The sequence below is a fragment of the Capricornis sumatraensis genome, chromosome 17 (assembly GCF_032405125.1).
Source record: "Capricornis sumatraensis isolate serow.1 chromosome 17, serow.2, whole genome shotgun sequence".
Lineage (NCBI taxonomy): Eukaryota > Metazoa > Chordata > Mammalia > Artiodactyla > Bovidae > Capricornis > Capricornis sumatraensis.
Window position 1 is genome coordinate 51,436,187 of NC_091085.1, and position 19,955 is coordinate 51,456,141.

General features: G+C 48.3%; 2 protein-coding genes across 3 annotated transcripts in view; one reads left to right on the top strand and one right to left on the bottom strand.

Annotated features, from left to right (window-relative positions):
* Positions 1-5,247, top strand: part of POLE (DNA polymerase epsilon, catalytic subunit) — a 54,980-nt gene extending 49,733 nt beyond the window's left edge. Inside the window, exons 46-49 of the mRNA XM_068990026.1 lie at positions 3,659-3,859; positions 4,159-4,284; positions 4,898-4,987; positions 5,134-5,247. Of these exons, the coding sequence (XP_068846127.1) occupies positions 3,659-3,859; positions 4,159-4,284; positions 4,898-4,987; positions 5,134-5,247 (531 nt within the window). The remainder of the gene's footprint in view (positions 1-3,658; positions 3,860-4,158; positions 4,285-4,897; positions 4,988-5,133) is intronic.
* Positions 5,248-8,284: 3,037 nt separating this feature from the next.
* Positions 8,285-11,461, bottom strand: P2RX2 (purinergic receptor P2X 2). 2 transcript variants are annotated; one of them, XM_068989912.1, is made up of 12 exons: positions 11,286-11,461; positions 10,791-10,926; positions 10,614-10,685; positions 10,445-10,520; positions 10,278-10,374; positions 10,019-10,099; positions 9,771-9,909; positions 9,254-9,384; positions 8,943-9,033; positions 8,755-8,820; positions 8,582-8,659; positions 8,285-8,389 (listed from the first exon to the last, which is right to left on the bottom strand). In XM_068989912.1, the coding sequence occupies exons 1-12, from the start codon at positions 11,459-11,461 to the stop codon at positions 8,285-8,287; spliced, it is 1,248 nt and encodes a 415-aa protein (XP_068846013.1). The 2 variants fall into 2 exon arrangements, with proteins under 2 accessions (XP_068846013.1, XP_068846014.1); XM_068989913.1 differs by lacking the exons at positions 8,285-8,389; positions 8,582-8,659 and having other exon boundaries at positions 8,786-8,839.
* Between the last annotated feature and the right edge of the window lie 8,494 nt (positions 11,462-19,955).

A 19,955-nucleotide genomic window follows, 5' to 3' on the forward strand; every position in this document is an offset into this window, starting at 1 on the left:
TGAGTGACTATAGTCCAGCTGCTCCACACACCACTGGAACTTTGTTCATTTTCAAGGTTTTATCTGTCCAAATAGATGTGTAGTGGTATATCATCATGTTTTTAACTTGCATTTCCCTAATACTACTTGGGCTTCCCTGATAGCTCAGTTGATAAAGAATCTGCCTGCAATGCAGGAAACCCTGGTTCGATTCCTGGGTCAGGAAGATCTGCTGGAGAAGGGATAGGCTACCCACTCCAGTATTCTTGGGCTTCCCTTGTGGCTCAGCTGGTAAAGGATCCGCCTGCAATGTGGGAAACCTGGGTTTGATCCCTGGGTTGGGAAGACCCCCTGGAGAAGGGAGAGGTCTCAAAGAGTCACTCACAACTGAGTGACTAACACTTTCATATTTATGCATAAGCATATCCAATTATTCAAGCACTATTTGTTAAAAAATTAGCCTTTCTCCATGTAATTATGTTTGTGCTTTTTTCAAAGCTTAACTGGCTGTATATGTATATGCATCTGTTTCTGGGTTTATATGTCTCTCTATTCTAAAACACCACACTGTCTTAATTTCTGTAACTTTATCAATAAGTTTTAAAACCAGGTAGTGTGAATGCTTTATCTTTATTCTTTTTTTCAAATTATTTTGACTTAATTTGCCTTTCCTTACGAATTTCAAATCAGTATATCAATTTCCATTAAAAAAAAAAACCTCTGTAGACTGTTGAAGGGACACCCTGAAGCAGGTTGAGAAAGTTCCTTGGTGCCTTGATAATGGTCATTTCCTGAGAGTGAGTTTGTTTTTCGGCCGCATCTTGCGGCATGTGGTACTTAGTTCCCTGACCAGGGATCCAGTCTGTGCCCCCTGCAGTGGAAGCAGTCTTTTTCTTTCTTATGGATTTTTAAATTTTTTATTTGTTTTTTAATTGAAGGATAATTGCTTTACAGAATTTTGTTATTTTCCGTCAAACCTCAACATGAATCAGCCATACATATGTCCCCTCCATCTTGAACCTCCCTCCCATCTCCCTCCTCATCCCTCCCCTCTAGGTTGATACAGAGCCCCTGTTTGAGTTCCCTGAACCATACAGCAAATTCCCATTGGCTATCTATTTTACATATGGTAATGTAAGTTTCCATGTTACTCTATCCATACATCTCACCCTCTCCTCCTCTTTCCATACATCTCACCCTCTCCTCCCCTTTCCAGTTGTCCATAAGTCTGTTCTCTGTGTCTTTCTTCATTGCTGCCCTGCAGAGAAATTCTTTGGAACCATCTTTTTAGATCCATATATATGCATTACTGCTGCTGCTGCTAAGTCGCTTCAGTCATGTCTGACTCTGTGCGACCCCATAGACAGCAGCCCATGTTAGTATACAATATTTATCTTTCTCTTTCTAACTTAATTCACTCTGTATAATAGGCTCTAGGTTCATCCACCTCATTAGAAATGACTCAAATGTGTTCCTTTTTATGGCTGAGTGATATTCCATTGTTTATTTGTACCACAACTTCTTTATGCATTCATCTGTTGATGGACAGCTAGGTTGCTTCCATGTTCTACCTGTTGTAAATAGTGCTGCGATTGGGGTACATGTGTCTTTTTTCAATTTTGATTTCCTCAGGTTGTATGCCTAGGAGTGGGATTGCTGGGTCATATGGTGATTTTATTCCTAGTTTTTTTTTAAGGAATCTCCATACCATCTTCCATAGTGGCTGTATCAATTTACATTCCCACCAACAGTGCAAGAGGGTTCCCTTTTCTCCACACCCTCTCCAGCATTTATTGTTTGTAAACTTTTTGATGATGGCCATTCTAACCAGTGTGAGGTCATATCTCATTGTAGTTTTGATTTGCGTTCTCTAGTAATGAGTGATATTGAGCATCTTTTCATGTTGTATGTCTTCTTTGGAGAAATGTCTATTTAGGTCTTTTTCCCACTTTTTGATTGGGTTGTTTGTTTTTCTGGTATTGAGTTCTATAAGCTGCTTGTATATTTTGGAAATTAATCCTTTGTCAGCTGTTTCATTTGCTATTTTCTCCCATTTGGAGGGTTCTTTTCACCTTGTTTATAGTTTCCTTTGCTGTGCAAAAGCTTTTAATTAGGTCCCCCTTGTTTACTTTTGCTTTTATTTCCATTACTCTAGGAGGTGGATCATAACAGGATCCTACTTTATGTCATTGAGTATTTTGCCTGTTTTCCTGTAAGAGTTTTATAGTTTCTGGTCTTATATGTAGGTCTTTAATCCATTTTGAGTTTACCTTTGTGTATGGTGTTAGAAAGTGTTTTAATTTCATTCTTTTACATGCAGCTGTCCAGTTTTCTTAGCACCACTTATTGAAGAGGCTATCTTTGCCTCAATGTATATTCTTGCCTCCTTTGTCAAAAATAAGGTACCCAGAGGGGCATGGGTTTATTTTTGGACTTCCTATTTTGTTCCATTGGTCTATAGTTCTGTTTTTGGAACCACAGAGTCTTAACCACTGGACCCCCAAAGAAGTCCCATCCTGAGAGTTTTAATCAAGGATGGTTGCTGAATTTTGTTAAGGACTTTTTCTCCCTCAGTTGAAATGATCATATTGGCTTTTGTTTGTTAGTCTGTTGATGATATGGTGAATTGCACTGATTTTCTAGTGTTGATCCAGCCTTGCATTCTGGGGGTAAGTCCCACTTGGTCAAAATATCAGTGGGCTCAATTTGCTCTTATTTTGTTGAGGATATTTGAGTCTGTGCACATGAGAATCAGTAGTTACCTTACACAGTCTTTGTCTGGTGTTGGTACCTAGATGATGCTGGCCTTCCAGGTGAAGTTAGCAGTGTTCTCCCTCTTATGTTTTCTGGAAGATACTGTCTATAGAACAGTATTACTTCTTCCTTCATGTTTGGTAAATTCACTTTCATTTTTTTGTCTCTTAATTAAGTCCAGTGTTCTCCCTATGTAAGTGATGTGTATAATGTATATATATTTTAAACAATACTTCCCAATAGGCCACTGATCCTCATTATAAATATACTTTCAAATTCACCCACTTTGCTTCACATTGACCATAAACACTCCCCTCAGAGACGTGTTTTCTAAGTGGTGTTTGGTTCTGTGTTCTTGGCATTGTGCTAGGCTAGGACAGGAGCTTTAGGGCTGGGAGAGGCCTGGGGAAGATGTCGATCCTGTCCTCTCATTTACAGACAGGAAGCTTGATGACTCCCTATGGCTCTGCCAGCACCACAGTGGGAGCCGGACCTCCCGTGTCCACACCGCGGGCTCTAACGCACATGTGTGCTACAGGGACTTTTCTGGGTTGGCCTGGAAATCCCTCCACCATGGAAGGCTGAAGTCAGCCCCTTTGCATTTGAGATGGTAAAGCTCTGGTGAACTTGGGGCTGCCTGTCATTGAGGAAGAAGGAATCCCTAGGGGTGACAGGTAGAGCATGCTTTGGTGTGTCCCAGACACCCCGAGGCCTGGGGGCAGCGCCTCCACACCTGTGACCCTAACTTGGGGAATCACTGGTGGGCAGGAGGCACTTCTTATCTCTGATGCTTCTAACAGGAAAAGGAAGAGTTGAGATGCTTCTGAGAAACTGTAGCTTAAAGAACTGGCTGCGGGGTTTTCCGGTCCAGACAGCTGCAGGGAGGGCTGGGAGCCGTCCCTGACACGGTCTCTGTTCTCGGCAGGTCCTGTCTCTGGACACCAACGTCACAAACCAGGTGAACAAGCTAAACCGAGACCTGCTGCGCCTGGTAGACGTAGGCGAGTTTTCAGAGGAGGCCCAGTTCCGAGACCCCTGCCGTTCCTACGTGCTCCCTGAGGTCATCTGCCACAACTGTAACTTCTGCCGGGACCTGGACCTGTGCAAAGACCCCTCCTTCTCTCAGGTGGGCCGACCCCCTCAGGCCCCTTGCCGGTATAGTCAGAATATCCAGGCCTCAGTGGATTGGGGGTTCCTGCAGGGCCCCCAACCAACTCTAATGTGAATTAGAAACAAGCACCCTTTTTCAGGCCACTCAGCTGCCACATGCCAGAACCTTGTCCTGGTAATCACATGGGTGATGACAGTGGAGATGAGTGTGCCCTGGAGCTGTGACCGCGGTGGCACACTTCTCGAGAATCCCTCCGTCTCTTCTCAGCGCTGGGGACCAAGGAAGGTGACCTGGCCCTTTCCCTGTCTGTCCAGGATGGGACCGTGCTGCCTCAGTGGCTCTGCTCCAACTGTCAGGCTGCCTATGACTCATCAGTCATTGAGATGGCCCTGGTGGAAGCCCTACAGAAGAAGCTGATGGCCTTTACCCTGCAGGACCTGGTGAGCAGCGGGCCTAGTGCTGGGTCTGCGACCAGTCTGACCACCCCTCCAGTAGGTGGAGGCCTCATCAGTAAGCAGTTTGCACCCATAGGAGATGAGAGGTGTGCGCAAGTCTCAAGTTGTAGCCTGATCCTCCGAGGTGACACCTCTTGGGTCAGGCCTCATCCACGGGCCCAGCTGACTTTCTTAACAGCATCTGTTGGGCACCTACAGGGGCCAATTGCTGGCTTCATGGACCTTTATTCTAGGAGGGGGAGACAAACAGTAAACAAGACAAGCAAGTAATGGTCAGAGTAAAGAACTGACAGGCAGTGTGTGTGTGAAAGAAGGAAGCTTTCAGCCTTCAGTGGGGGAGTGAAGACCCAAGGGAGGTGTTGGGGTTCAGGCAGGGAACAGCTGGTGCCTGGTGTGATGGATAGGGGACTGCAGACTCAGAGTCAAAGGGAGGTATCCACAGGGAGGGTGTTGGGAAGCAATTGGCATGTTTGGATAAAGCCCATATCAAGTCTCAGATTTTATTTGTAATTGAGGTGAAAAGCCTGTCTGGTGCCAAGTGACTGGCCGGCTCTGGCCTGGGGCGGGGAGGCTGTGACGGGGCCGCTTCTCCTTGCAGGTCTGCCTGAAGTGCCGGGGTGTGAAGGAGACCAACATGGCCGTGTACTGCAGCTGTGCGGGGGGCTTCTCCCTCACCATCCACACTAAGGTGGGGGCTCCCGTGGACAGCCAACCCTGCAGCCCACCCCTCTCCTCCCTCCCCCACCCTGGGCCATTTGTCCTCTCTGAGCCTTGGCCTTGCCTCCCTGTGCCTCCTCTGGGACTAGGTCTCACTATGACTGGTCGTTTCTGTAGGTCTTCATGGAACAGATCGGAATCTTCCGGAACATCGCCCAGCACTATGGCATGTCGTACCTCAGGGAGACCCTGGATTGGCTGCAGCTTCAGAACCCCCAAGTGGGCCATTAGCAGTCTGGGCAGTGTCCCTGTCCTCTGCTCCTGTGTCCCACACCCAAGATGGGCACCCAGGAGGGCGGCCCTCGGAGAGCAGGTCACACAGCCCAGAAGCGTGCACCAGTCAGAGCAAGAAGTAGCTTCACTTCCCGGCTCTCTGGGGTTCCCTGCCTCAAGCAGGGTGGCCCTCTTCAGGCCCAGGAAGCGTCTCTAGCGAGGGGGTCCCAGGGCTGGTTTCTCACTGGATGAACACACTCTGCTGCTGCTGCACGGCCCCTTGCTGTAGCCCCAGCCCTTCCTGCCCACTCCTTTGCTGCCCTGAGGTACCCTTGGAGGTCCTCTGTTTGAGCTGAGACCCTGAAGAGGGCTGGAAGGGGCGCCTGAGTGGAGTGTGCAGCCCCGGCTTCCAGGAGTAGTGCTGTCCTACACTCCGCGCTGGCAGCTTGTGGGCTGTGTCCCAGGGATCCTGACTGAACCCGCGGTCACCTGGGCGTCTCTCATTCACTGAGTTCTGGGGCTTGGGCTCCTCTGTCTGGAGACTCAGGGTCAGAGCGAGGTCTGTTGGGCTGTTTGTGTATGGCGCAGTCACCTCATCAACAGCAGCGAGACGGCTGGGGGCACAAAGGCTGGGTAGGGGCGGGGCTCAGCCACAGAGGGGCCCAGCACCTCCCCCTCTGCGCCTGCGGTGAGGGGACCACCACAGCAGGAGGCCTGGGGCCCCAGAGGGGATGAGGCACACCATTATCGCAGACTCTGACAGCATATTCAGCACCTGGATTCTCGAAAAGTATTTCTTCATGTGCAACACAAGGTTCTTTGCTTCAGCTCTGAGCGGTGGGGGAAGAGGATGGAGAAAAGGGCAACAGAAATGCTATCAGGATGGAGGCCACTGTGTTCTTGCCTCAACCTCAGGTCAGTCCGAGACCTCTGACCCCAAGGGCCTGCCCAGCCTCTGACTGCCTGAGGCAAAGGGTCCTTGGCCTGTGCCACCTTTAAAAGGTGACACCATCAGCTTGTTCAGGGCCCTGTTGCTTCACAGGGATGTGGGCCGTGCTGTTTTCCCCTCCAGGACAGAGCTGGGTTGGAGAGTCTGCCTGCCAGCAGCCCGGGGAACCCTCTGCTGAGCAGGAGTTGCTCCCTCTGTTCCTCTAGCAACCCCAGAACATAAGACTGCCTGCCTGCACCTCATTTTTAACTAAATGCGACTGAAAGCAGAAGAAAACCAGTCAAGTTGGCAAGCCAGCAAGCACATTAAATGTAAATCATAAACTCAGAAACCCACACGGGTGGGCAGTGGAAGCCGCACTGTTGGCTCTGGAGCCTGGTGTAGATTTGTCCCTGTTACCTAATTTACACTTTGACCTCTACATATCCTTGGTCTTTACTGTGTGTGTGTGCGTGCTTGCGCCTGGGTATCTGGAAGGAAGGATAGTAACTGACGTCTGTCCAGCTAGGTTTGTCAGCTGGGTACTGCTGTTGCCTACTGGCACGTCCAGGTCCAGTGACTGCAGGAAACTTGACTCTGCTTGGAAGGTGATGGCGCCCGGCAGCCCCCAGATGGAGATCAAATCAAATTAGGGCTGGGTGGGGGAGGAGGACTAACCAGCCTTCCTGGAAACGAAGCCAGAGAAGTCCCAGGGGAGCACAGAGGAGTGAGGAGCTGGGGCTGTGTGGCTCACCCTCCCTGCAGCAGGGTGGGGGCACCACAGCTCCCAGTGGTTCCCTCAGAGGCCAGCTTTGGGGCTCGGGGTATTTGGGGGTGGTGGAGGTCCCAGGGTCACTCTCATGGTGGGGGATGGGAAACCTGAGCCCCTGGCCTGAATTCTTGAGCTACAGCCCAACCCCAACTGGAAAAGCCAGTTTCTCTAAAACTAGAGCTGGATCTCTGAGCATCTGAGTGGCCCATGGAGCTGACATCACAGGCACAGGAGGATCTTCAGGGGTGAGGGGGCTTCTTGGAGGGTTGCTGGCTCCAGTGAGTGGTGCTGGTCCAGTCAGCAGGTGGGAAGACCAGCTCTGACCTTGGTTGTGACAGGGTCGCTGGTGAAATGATCTGTGGGAGGCACTGTGCCTCCTCAGACCTGTGCACTGGTCATTGTCGTTGCTGGGGAAACTGAAACCGCCATCTGGCCAAGTTGGGTCAGAGCTGCTGAGTGGAGTGACCATTGTAGCATCCAAGGCCATAACCAGATTATCCATAGGCCTGATCCGGCTGATGCCAGCTGTTCCAACCTCGCCCTGCTGCTGTGTCCACTCCTGTCCCCCGTCCCCATGTTAAATAGAGCCTCGGGTTCTGGGTGGGCATTTTGGTGTCAGCCTAAGCTTTTGTTTTCCTTGGGAACAGTTCCCATTGCCCGCCTCCTGGCTTTCTTCCTCCTCTAGACATACCACCCTTTTCCCCCTATTTTGAGGTTTGGGGTCTGGGGTGATGCCTACAGGAAGCTGAAGGCCAGCTGTTGGGATGCATTCAGCCTACATGTCCCCCACCACTGGTCCCCCCGTGAGACCTGATAGTAACCTGACTGGATTTGGGGGCAGATGATCCACACTGCGCCCAAGCTGGCTGGGGGAAGATGAGGACCAAGCACACCCACTGCCTGCCAGGTGCAGACCTGCCATGGTATGTTTGTCAAGAGCCTCAAGCTGCTTCTCCCCCAAAGATGAGGCTAGAAGGTTCTGGTCACAGTTTTATTGGACAGTGGATGTGTGATTTCTTAGCTGTGAGGCAAGCAGAAGGTCTGGGTAGGGCTGGGTGGGTGGGCAGGAGCAAAGAGCCTGGGAGGAAGGCAGCTAGGGAGGAGGTGGGGACTTGCCCCTACAGTTGGGGGCTAAGATGGAGCAGGAGTCGTCATCCCATTCATGTCACCCCACGGTCTAGCTGCATGGGGACCCTTTGGTTGCTGGTTTTGCTGAGGTGTATGAGCAGGGCCCATGTCCATGGTCTCAGCTGTGCTGCCCTGGAGAGCCAGGGGCTGTACTGGGGCCTCAGATGTCAGGAATCCCTGACATGCCTGGGGCCTTAAGTGCAGTGTGGCAGAAGGTGGAAGTAGGCTCAGAGCTGGGCCAAACCTCGGGCGTCTGTGAGCACGCAGTCCTGTTGGGAAGGCTCGGAGGCGCAAAGCCCTGGTCCCGCACCCCGCTCGGGAGCATCCACCGTCTGCTCAGATAGGGCAGAGGTGGGGCAAGGCCATGGGGGTGGGACAGCCCGGGCCTGGCTCTGCCCCTCACCCTGCAGTTGGCCAGCCTGGCCTGGGTCTGGAGAGCAGGGATAGGGTTGGGGAGGGGCCTGGCCCAAGACAAGGGCCAGGGTCACAGGCCAGCTGCCTGAGGAGTGACTTGGAGTACACACCTTGTCAAATTTCTTATGGCTGTAGACCTTGTTTTTGTTCATGAATGTTAGCAAGATCCAGTCGCACAGGAAGGAGCCCTGAGGCCAGCAAGACAGATGCATGAGGGCCTGGCACCTGCCCCCCATCTTGCCCCAGCACACACCCATCCCCAACCCCAGTGTGCTTTTCTTACCACCCCAATGGAGGTCAGTGCTGTGGCCAGGTTAATGATGGTGGGAATCAGGCTGAACTTCCCTGCCTGGGGGCAAAGGCACTACCTTAGATAGTCAGGAGTGGGGCCCAAGGGAGGCGTGGGTTGTGGTAGGGGAGACCAAGACTGGGTCAGCCCAGATCCCATGTAAGCAGGGTGGGCTGGCCTACCTGTCCGTGCACGATGACATCAATGCGGATCCCATAGGCTTTGATGAGTGTGCGGGTAATGCTGCCATTTATTTTGTAATACTTGGCAAACCTAGGGCAGAATGACCCAGAAGCACGTCAGTACATAGGATGGGATGACCCGGGTGCAAGAGCGCTGGGAAGCATGACAGCGGGGTGTCCCCATTGCCCAGTGGGGTGGCTCCAAGACCATCAACTGCTGGCATCCCTGGGTCTTGAGGCACCTGCCCTGTTGGTTCTCAGACCTCCATAGCCAGGGCAGACAAGGAACCAGCATCCGAAGGCCAAGATACCTGAAGTTGTAGCCGGATGAGGCTGGGATGTGCTTGGGGTCCAGCCTCCGGAAGGAGTATCTGGGGTTGCACTCTGACGCTGAAAGGTCCAGGTCACAGTCCCAGTTGATAATGACCCCGATGACACCACCCTGCCCAGAAGTGGACACAGAAGACGGGTCAGGACGGGCTCACAGGGGACGTTCAACAGCCCTGGGGTCCTCCTGAGGTTGCCCATGGGGTGCATATTCTGGGCACCCCAGGCAGCTCAGGGCAACTCTGGGGAGGGGAGCTTATTGAGTGCCCTGCTTCCAAGGCACAAGGGGTCCCAGCAGCCAACTGTGACCAGGAGTCAATAATTTAGCAACAGCCACACACCCAGATGGGTCAGCCGATCTTGTTTCTCTTTCCTCTACCCGAGCAGGGCTGGGGCTGGCCAAAATTGAAAAGGGACTGCCCTGTAACAAGACCCTTTGTATGCAGGTGACAGCCAGCACCTGGCCAGACAATTGTCCTGCCCGCTCTCAGGCACCCTCACCGTGTGTGCCAGCTCTGTGAAGTTCTCCCCTGCCTGCTCCACGATGTACCCCAGCTTGAAAATGGGGCAGTAGAGGTCAGAGACCTCATGGAATGTGCAGTGCTTCAGGTAGCCACCCTTCCGGTTCTCAATGTTGCCCCTAAGGACAAGGCCCACTGGCATCAGATGCTGAGAAGCCAAGCACCCCCAAACAACACATTCCAAGAGGCAACTCCCACCCCTTGTCACCACACCCTAATGGCTCTTACTTGGAGAAGTGGAATTTGGGGTAGTGGATGCTGTTCTTGATGAGGATGGTGAAATTGGGGGCCATCGTACCGAGAAATTGGCTGAGGAGGCAGACTGGGCGTGTTTAGTCTCCCTTCCCTTCCAAAGCCTCTCCCAGCCTCCCAGCTGCTCTGTCCTTCCCTTCCCCCTCCCCCAACACATCCCAACTCCCCTGGTCAGTGAGGAGAAAGGAACGAAGAAGTTTGGTCCCAGGTGGGTGGGGTCACCGGGCGCGCACACCTGACTGAGGCCCCGTCTTCCACCGGGCACCAGGCGGACACCTCGCAGGTCTTGGAGGACCCGTGGTAATAAGGTACGCAGCGCCCAGTCCGCAGGCCTGCGGGCAGACGCGCGCTCAGGTGGCGAGGGGCGCGGCTCGCCCCCACCCCCAGTTGGCGCACACTGACCGTTTCCCAGCATGTCCAGCTGCCCAGCCACACAGTCCTCGTCCGAGTCGCAGGTGGCGTTGCTGACCCTCATACTCTAGGGAGGAGACCGCTTGCTCAGGAGCCGGACAGGCGCAGCTGACAAGGCAGGGCCCCTCCCATCCCAGCTCTGCTTTCGACGCAGCCTCACCTCGGCGCATGTTCCGAGGGTCTGGAAGGGGGTGACCTCAATCCTGGTGATGATGCTGAATACGCTGCCTCCCTGGGCTCAGAAAGAAGGGACGGTAGGCCGGCGGGGACAGCTCGGCCACCGATCAGTCCTACCCTCAGGGTGCGCGGGGTGCAGGGCGGGGCCCGGGCTGCGCACCTCCGGTGGTTTCACGTACTCCTCCACGTCCCACACTTTGTGTTCGGACAAGGTGATGCCCTTGACCTTGGTGATAACGGAGCTCTCGGGGCCCGTTTCGCTGTCCTGGTAGCTCTTCTGCACGATGAACACGTACCTGTGCGGACGGGCAGGGCCGACTCTCGGGACGATCCTGGGACAGGACTGGGACGTCTCCCATGCCGAATGAGTTCGACTCCGGCGGGAACGAGGCTGCGTCACCGCCTCTCGAGGGCTGGGTAGGCTCTGCGGGGGCCCGAGGGGCCAGCCCGCGTTCTCCGCCCCCTGCGACCCGTTCTCCCTGCTCACAGCCCAGAGCTGCCCCTCCAACCTGGGACTTCAGAGAAGCCTTAGCCTCGAGCACTCCCCACCCTCGTGAACCCGCCAGACATCCCCTCCCGCCGGACGCGCCAGACATCCCCTCCCGCCGGACGCGCCAGGCGCCCCCTCCCCGCGCCCGGCCCCGTGCGCACCCACCACACGAAGTAGAGCAGGATGAGCAGCTGCACCGCGCGGTACACGATGCCCAAACGCCGGTTCTTCACCACGATCACCTTGGGCGTCTCGTAGTCCCAGAACGCAGACCAGCAGCTCCGGGCCAGGCGTCGGGCCGCGGCCGCCCCCGTTGGGGGCTTGGGCTCGGCGGCCGCCATGGCCCGGAGCTCGATAGGGCTGGGAGCAAGGGCTGGGGGGCTCCCGCGCACCGCCTCCTGGGCGTGGCCTCGGGCGCCCCGCCCTATCCCGCCTCTCCCTGACCCCCATCAGTCCCCTAGCAGCCCGGGCGCGGGGCGGAGACGCCCAGCGCACCTGGCAGGTGTCACCAGGTGGGACCCCGAGCCGGCAGAGCCCGGGTCGCGGCAGCCTTCGGCCCCAGACCGCTCAGAGAGGGCGTGGAGACGGACCAAGCCCTCGCGTCCCTCGGAAATCAGACACTTAAGACGCGGGAGGAAGCTGCCCGAGCATGGCCCGCCTCCTCGGCTTCTCCACTGGTGTCGAATGTGCAGCGCGCATTAAGCCCGAATAGCAATTTCTTTAAAAATAAATATATGTATATTTTCCCCAATGTTACTGAGATATAATTGGCACGTGAAGTAGAGTTTAAGGTGTACAAGGAGATGATTTCCCAAGGGCAACCCTTGATTCGCGCCCTCGGTTCCCCGCAGCTCGGCAAAGACACCCCTGCTTCCAGGGTTCACATAAAAATCTGGATTTCTTCCTTTCCCCAGTCTTGCTTTTATCTACAGACACACCTCGGCGCTGTTCGGGTCTAGCCTCTTCCTCCACCCAAGCGCCCAGCCTCGTTTCTCACAAGGATTTCGGCAATAACTTGACACCAGGTTTCTACCCATTTCCGACTCTGTTGTGCTTTGTTTTTGTTTTCACTTTTTGTATCTCTACCCTCACTTCATTAGTCTGGAACAAATCTCAGATATCATAGTGTTTCACAAACGATAAATGTCACATTTGAGATGAAATTCACGCAGCATTCAATTAACCGTTTTAATGAACAATTTGTTGAAATTTAGTCCATTCGCAATAGTTTGCAACTATCATCATCTACGTCCAAAACATTTTCATCATCACCAAATAAAACCCATGCTTAACAAGAACTTCCTATTCCCCTCTCCTCCCACATACTGGCAACCACCAATATACCTGTCTCTCTAGGATTTACCTGTTTGGGATATTTCAAGTAATGGACTCAGAATCTTTGCCTTTTTTGTGTCTGACTTCTTTCATTAGCATAATGATTTCAAAGTCCATCTGGGTTGTAGCATGTGCCAGCACTCCATTCCCTTTTATTGCAAAATAATATTGTATTGTTTGGGTATTCCACAATTTATCTATTCACCCACCAATAGAGGTTTGAGTTTTTGTATTTTATATTTTGTCTAGTGTGACTAGTGCTGCTATGAACATCTGTGTACAAGTATTTGAACACCTACATTCAATTCTTTGGTATATATACTTAGGAGTGGAATTTCTTTTTTCATGGTAATTCTGTTCTGTATTTAACTTTTTTAAAGAACCACCAAAATGTCTCCCAAACAGCTGGGCCATTTTACATTGCAGTTAGCAATATACAAGGATTCCAATTTCTGCACATTCTTGTAAACACTTGTTATATTCCAGTCACTTTGAATTGCCATCCTACTGGGTGAAATTATATAATTTATTTGGATTAATGTCTGTTCAAGTCCCTTGCCCATTTTTCAGTTGGATTGCCTTTTCATTATTCAGTTGTAAGAATTCCTTATGTATTCTAGATAGTAGACCCCTATCAGATATATGATTTTCAAATATTTTCTCCCATTATTAATTGTCTTTTCACTTTATTGGTGATGACCTTTGATGTACAAAAGTCTTTAATTTTGATGAAGTCCAATTTATCCTTTTTTTTCTTTTGCTTTTGAAGTCATTTCTAAGAATCCATTGCCAAATGCAAGGTCGTGAAATTTTGCCCCTCTTTTCTTCTAAGAGTTTTATGATTTTAGACATTATATTTAGGTTATTGATCCATTTTGAGTTAACTTTTGCATACAGTGTGAGCTAGGGGCTCCAACTTCATTCTTCTGCATGTGAATATCCAGACTATTTAACAAACTATCTGCACTATTTGTTAAAGAAACTATTCTTTACCTACTGAGAGTCTAGCACCTGTATGGAAAATCAATTGTCTATAGACATAGACAATTTATTGAAGACAGGAGGATTGAAGACAACGACTGAAGGCAGGAAGAGAAGGGGACGACAGAGGATGAGATGCTTGGATGGCATCACTGACTCAATGGACATGAGTTTGAGCAAGCTCCGGGAGTTGGTGACGGACAGGGAATACTGGCGTGCTGCGGTCCATGGGATCACAAAGAGTTGGACATGACTGAGCGACTGAACTGAACTGATAGGCATAGAATTTATTCTGGTTTTTCTGTCTATTCTATTCCATTGTTCTATCTGTATGTCTTTATGCCAGCACCACATTGTTTTGATAACTATAGCTTTATAGGAAAACTGGAAAATGTGAATCCTCCAACTTTGTTCTTCTTTCTCAGTATTGTTTTGGTTATTCAGTGCCCCTTGCAATACCATATGGGTTTAAGGATCAGTAGTACCATTTCTGCAGAAAAGACCATTGTAATCTTGATAGCGATTGCATTGAATCTAGTTTGCTCTGAGTAGTATCTTAGCAATATTAAGTTTTCCGATACATGAACATGGAATGTCATTCCACTATCTACATCTTCTTTCATTCCTTTAAGCAATATTTTGTCATTTTTAAAACTCTTTCACTTCCTGGTTAAATCTATTCCTGTGTAATTTTTTTGGATGCTACTTTAAGAGAATGATTTTCTTAATTTCTTAATTGTTCCTTGATGGTGTGTAGAAACATAACTGATTTTTGTGGGGTGATCTTCTATCCTGAAAATTTGCTGAACTCATTTATTAGTTCTACTAGTTTTCTTGTGGATTCTTTGGTATTTTCTGTATATAAGATCCTATTTTAAAATGGATAACCAACAAGGACCAACTGTATAGCACAGAGAACTCTGCTCAATGTTATGTGGCAGCCTGGATGGGAGGGGAGTTTAAGGGAGAATGGATCCTGAGTCCCTTTGCTGTTCATCTGAAACTATCACAACATTGGTAATTGGCTATACCCCAATACACAATAAAAAGTTTTTAAAAAGACCCTATCATCTACAAACAGACCTTTCTTCTTTTCTGACTTGGAAGCCTTTTATTTTTATTGTCTGAACTTTCAGGCTAGAACTTCCAACACAGTGTGGATGGCAGTGGTGATAGCAGGCATCCTGTCTTCTTCCTGATGCAAGGGGAAAAACTCACTCTTTCACCATTGAGTGTGATGTTAGGTGTGGCTTCTTCATAAATGCCTTTTGTCATGTCATGTCATGCCTTTTACTATTTCTCTGATGTTATCATGAAAGAATGTTGGATTTTGTAAGAAAAATTTTTTCTGCATCAGTTGAGATAATCATGCGCTTTTTACCCTGGATGCTATTAATGTGTACATTGTACTGACTAATTTTCATTGTCAAATTACTCTTGCATTTTTAGAATAATTCCCACTTGGTCATGGTGTATGATCCTTATAATATGCTGTTGGATTTAGTTTTCTGGTATTTTATTGAGGATTTTTGCATCTATATCCATGAGGAATATTGGTCTGTAGTTTTCTTTCCTTGTAGGTCTTTGGTATCAGTGTAATACTGGCCTCATAGAATGAATTAGAATGTGTTCCTTTCCCCTCAATTTCTTTAGAAAAGATTGAGAAGGATTGGTGTTAATTCTTCTTTAAATGTTAACTTTTAAAAGTTAAAAAAGAAAGGAACAGATCCCAACTCATCCTACAAAGCTAGTATTACTTTCTGGGGAAAAAAGGAAGACATGACAAGAACACACTAGTTTCTTAAGATACAGATGCAAAGATTCTCGAAAACTAGTAAACCAATAGTTAATTTAATATCCAAAATTTAATAATGTCTTTATTATGTGAAATTAGATTCCCTCTATGCCCATTTTCTGGAGTTTTTTTTAAATCATAAATGGATGTTGAATTTTCTCAAAAGCTTTTTCTGCAGCCACTGAAATGATCATAGGATTTTTATTCTTCAGTTTGTTGATGTGGTGGATCACATTGATTGATTTGTGCATACTGAGAAACCTTTGCATCCCTGGGGTAAATCCCACTTGATGGTGGTGTAAAATCCTTTTAATGTGTTGTTGGATTCTGTTTGTTAGTATTTTGCTGAGGATTTTTGCATATATGTTAATCAGAGATATTGGCCTATAACATTTTTGTTGTTTTTTGGTGATATCTTTGATTTTTATCTCAGGGTGATGGTAGCCTCATAGAATGAGCTTAGGAGTGTTCCTCCCTCTGCAATTTTTTGAGTTTGAGAAAAATAGATGTTAGCTCATCTCTGTGAGGCTATCAAGCCCTGGAAGATTTTAATCACTAATTGTGATTAAATAATTCACAAGTGTTAGTTTTGTTCCTTGTGATCTGTCTGTTCACATTTTCTATTTCTTCCTGATTCAGCTTTGGAAGGTTGTACTTTGCTAAGAATTTGTCCATTGCTTCCAGGTTGTCCATATTATTGGTGTGAAATTGCTTGTAGTATTCTTTTATGGTCCATTGTATTTCTGCAGTGTCAGTTTAACTTCTTTTTCATTTCTAATTTTATTGATTTGAGTCCTCTCTCTTTTTTATTGATGAGTCTAACTAAAAGTTTATCAATTTTATTTATCTTCTCAATAAACAAGCTTTTATTTGATTTGATTTTTGCTATCACTTTATTTCTATTTCATTTATTTTTGCTCTGATCTTTATGATTTATTTCCTTCTATTAGCTTTGGGTTTTGTTTGTTCTTCTTTGTCTTGTTGCTTTAGGTGTAAGGGTAGTTTGCGTGAGATTTTTCTTTTTCCTTGAAGCAGGACTGTATTGCTATAAACTTTTATAAACTTTTTACTTAGAAATGTTTTGCTGCATCTCAGAGGTTAGCTGCATTCCATAAATTTAAAGTAGTCACAGCTGATATAAGCTAGTCTAAGCTGAACTAAACCGATCTAAGCCAGTTCAAACCAGCCTAAAATCGAAATTGATCTAAATCAGATCAAACCAGCCTAATCCAGATCAAACCAGTCTAAACTGGACCAGACTGGTATAAGTTCAGACTGGTCTAAAGCAGTCCAAACGGATCTCCCCCTGGGATTCTGGTTGATATGTGTTTGCTTCAGTCAACAATCGTGTCAATTTGTCCCTCGATAGAGGGGCTGCCCGTGCTGCCCTAGTCAGCTTCCCCTCACAGATAGCTTCCTGTCATTTCATCCTTGACTCTGCATGTCCCCTTGCCTCACTGAGATGTCCAACATGTCACAGTCACTGTTGTTGCTCACCCTGAAATGGACTGCTTCTTCCTGGCAGTGAGAATCTCTGGAGGGGTGAGTTGTGTGGACAGCTCCAACCTTAACACCACAGCAATGAGCAGGACCTGGCCAGCACGGCCATGTAGTCAGGGTGGGCAGAGTGGGCGAAGATATTTGAGACCAGAAAAGTACACAGTACACAGTACAATGGTGCACAGTACAACCAGAAGATGAGGGGACAGTGAGGTTCCCTAGCGGTCCAATATCCTGAGAGAAGACTGTAGCATTGGCGAAGGCAGAGACTTTGAGGCAGATGGAGAGAAATGTGAAAAGTGGGTCTTGAGTGTGAATCAAGTATAGTGAAGGCAATCTAAGAGGAAAGCAAGTTGAGGAAAGAAGAGCAACACACAGAAGTTGGAGAGTACAAACAAAACACCTCGGGGTGCATGTGGACAGGGTCACATCAGAGGGAGGCTAGAGGTGAAGAGGGCAGAAGAGGGAACACCATGACAGCAGAGGTCTTTCCAGGTTCCCAGCCTCATCCAGTCTGCCACCTGGGGAGTAATGAGGATAAGTTAGCTGCATGTGTACACTAAGTCGCTTCAGTTGTATTCCACTCTTTCCAACCCTACGGTGTCTGTAGCCTGACAGGCTCCTCTGTCCAGGGGATTCTCCAGGCAAGAATACGGGAGTGGGTTGCCACACCCTCCTCCAGGGGATCTTCCCAACCCAGGGATCAAACCCACGTCTATTACATCTCCTGCACTGGCAGGTGGGTTCTTTACCACTAGCACCACCTGGGAAGCCCAAGCTGGCTGTATACCAAGGCACTATATAACTTAATAATACTTAATCCTTGACTGGGGCTTCCCTGGCAGTTCAAATGGTAAAGGACCCCCCTGCAGTGCAGGAGACCTGGATTCGATTCCTGGGTCACAAAATCCCCTGGAGAAGGGAATGGCAACTCACTCCAGTATTCTTGCCTAGAGAATTCCATGGACAGAGGAGCCTGGAGGGCTATAGTCCATGGGGCTGCATAAAGTCAGACATGACTGAGGGACTAACACACACACACACACACACACACACACACGCACACACACACACGCTCCTTGATTAATAAAATTATCAAATAAGTCCATTGCTTTAAAACTCCATACAGTACTTATAGTCAGAAGTTTCTTTTTGTACAAAGGCCTGATCATTGTTTGCCCTTGTGTCCCACCTGGTAATGCAGTGTAGAACTAAAGATAGACAGGGCTTCGCTGATGGCTCAGTGGTGAAGAATCCACCCGCCAGTGCAGGAGACACGGCTTTGATCCCTGGTCCGAGAAGACTCCACATGCTAGGGAGCAACTAAGCCAGCACACCACAACTACTGAGCTTGTGCTCTGGAGCCCTGGAGCCCATGCTTGGTGACAAGAGAAGCCACTGCAAGAAGCCCTAGCAGCACAGCTAGATAGTAGCCCCCATTTGCCACAACTAGAGAAATCCCCATGCAGCAAAGAAGACCCAGCACAGCAAAAAATAATAAAAAAAAAGACAGAGATAGTTTTGAATCTCAGCTCTGCCTCATGATTGATATGACTTATGGCATGTCCCTTACTCCACCTAAGCCTCAATTTCCTTTTTATTTAAATGAGGCATGATAATATTGGAAATTGCTTATGAAATTATACAGTGCTAAGGTGTGATGCTAAAGCTGAAACTCCAGTACGTTGGCCACCTCATGCGACGAGTTGACTCATTGGAAAAGACTCTGATGCTGGGAGGGATTGGGGGCAGGAGGAGAAGGGGACGACCAAGGATGAGATGGCTGGATGGCATCACGGACTCGATGGACATGAGTCTGAGTAAACTCCGGGAGTTGGTGATGGACAGGGAGGCCTGGCGTGCTGCAATTCATGGGGTCGCAAAGAGTCAGACACGACTGAGCGACTGAACTGGAGGCATGATAGGCTTGCAGTGTTATCATACTTAATATTATTTTGCATTTTCAGCCTGAATTCAGAGATGCCTCTTCACAAAGGGCATTGTGGGAACTGCACTGGGCACAAAATTGGATTTTTTTACAACCAGCAGCCTAATCAATCTGTTCTTCTCCACTTTGGCCTGCATTCTTGGCCTCTCTAGCTCCCCTTCTCCTCCCTGTTTCCTGCCTCTGATGTTGTCAGTGCTGTTCTCTCTCCAGTGTTGTGTTTTGTCCCCTCTCGTGGCTACTGTGAAATGTCATTCGTCTACTAGTGGGAACGCCTGACCAAGATTCAGTAAGAAAGATGACTAGCTGCCTCACAAGAAGGGGTGATTCAGAGCTCATTTCAGTGCTACTTTCTATCTGCTGGCTGTAGCTTTCTCATCCTTCCCCAAGAGATCAGTGATCACAATCCCTTTCTACCCACAGACTTTGCTAAGCCCTTATTTATGTAAAGTCTGAATGTCCTTCAGCCCTATTGAAGGATTTAACATGTGGCTATTTTACAGATCTTTTCTCATATGAACTAATGTAAACTGATGCACCATAGCTTGGCATAGCATTGGAATTTCATCAGAGGTAAATAATCAGGAGATCCAGTTACTAAAATGAAATAAATTATCCTTCAGATTGTAGGCTTTCAAAGTTGGTGGATCATTGACAGCAAATATTGAATCAAACTTCTTATTTCTTCTGAAAGATCTCTAAATGTCTTTGGTTGACCTGTAAGCTATGACACTGATGTCATCTCTGTCTTGCACCACAGCCCAGCAGCCCTTGCTCCAGTGCATGCACTCTCAGAAATCTGTGGCCTCCAGTCCATTTAACAGAGTGAGTAACATGCTTAGACTAACCCCACACCTGGCACAACAGCCCACTTGGCATAAAATAGCATATCTCATTACTGAGACCAGAGTAAAAAGCTCATCCTCTTATAGTTGACAAACCCCTGAGAGTCTCAAACTAAGTAACTCTTGGTCATATCTTCTGACTGTTTTTGATCTTGAACATCAGGTTTTGCTGGTTCAAAGTGTTTTCTTCTGTGCTGAAGTGACCCTTCATTGTTCCATCATGTGTATTCCATAGAGTACAGGATTTTTGCTTTAGTCTTGTCATAATGATTAAGAACAAGATAAAGTAAGCAAATGTATTAAAGATGAAAGCTATACAAAGTTTTCTTATTAAATTTTAGTAACATAACTAAAACAAAACAAAATGAAAAAAATAAAACATTCCTGGGCTTTCCTCATGGTCCAGTGGTTAAGAATATGCCTTGCAACACAGG

What these genes read in the sequence shown, in the direction of transcription:
- P2RX2 (XM_068989912.1), bottom strand. Translation starts at nt 11,461, where the DNA reads ATGGCGGCCGCCGAGCCCAAGCCCCCAACGGGGGCGGCCGCGGCCCGA. An exon ending in CCCTCGGAACATGCGCCGAG is followed by an intron (nt 10,521 to 10,613) that starts GTGAGGCTGCGT and finishes TCTCCTCCCTAG; the next exon opens with AGTATGAGGGTCAGCAACGC. An exon ending in GAAGACGGGGCCTCAGTCAG is followed by an intron (nt 10,100 to 10,277) that starts GTGTGCGCGCCC and finishes CTGCCTCCTCAG; the next exon opens with CCAATTTCTCGGTACGATGG.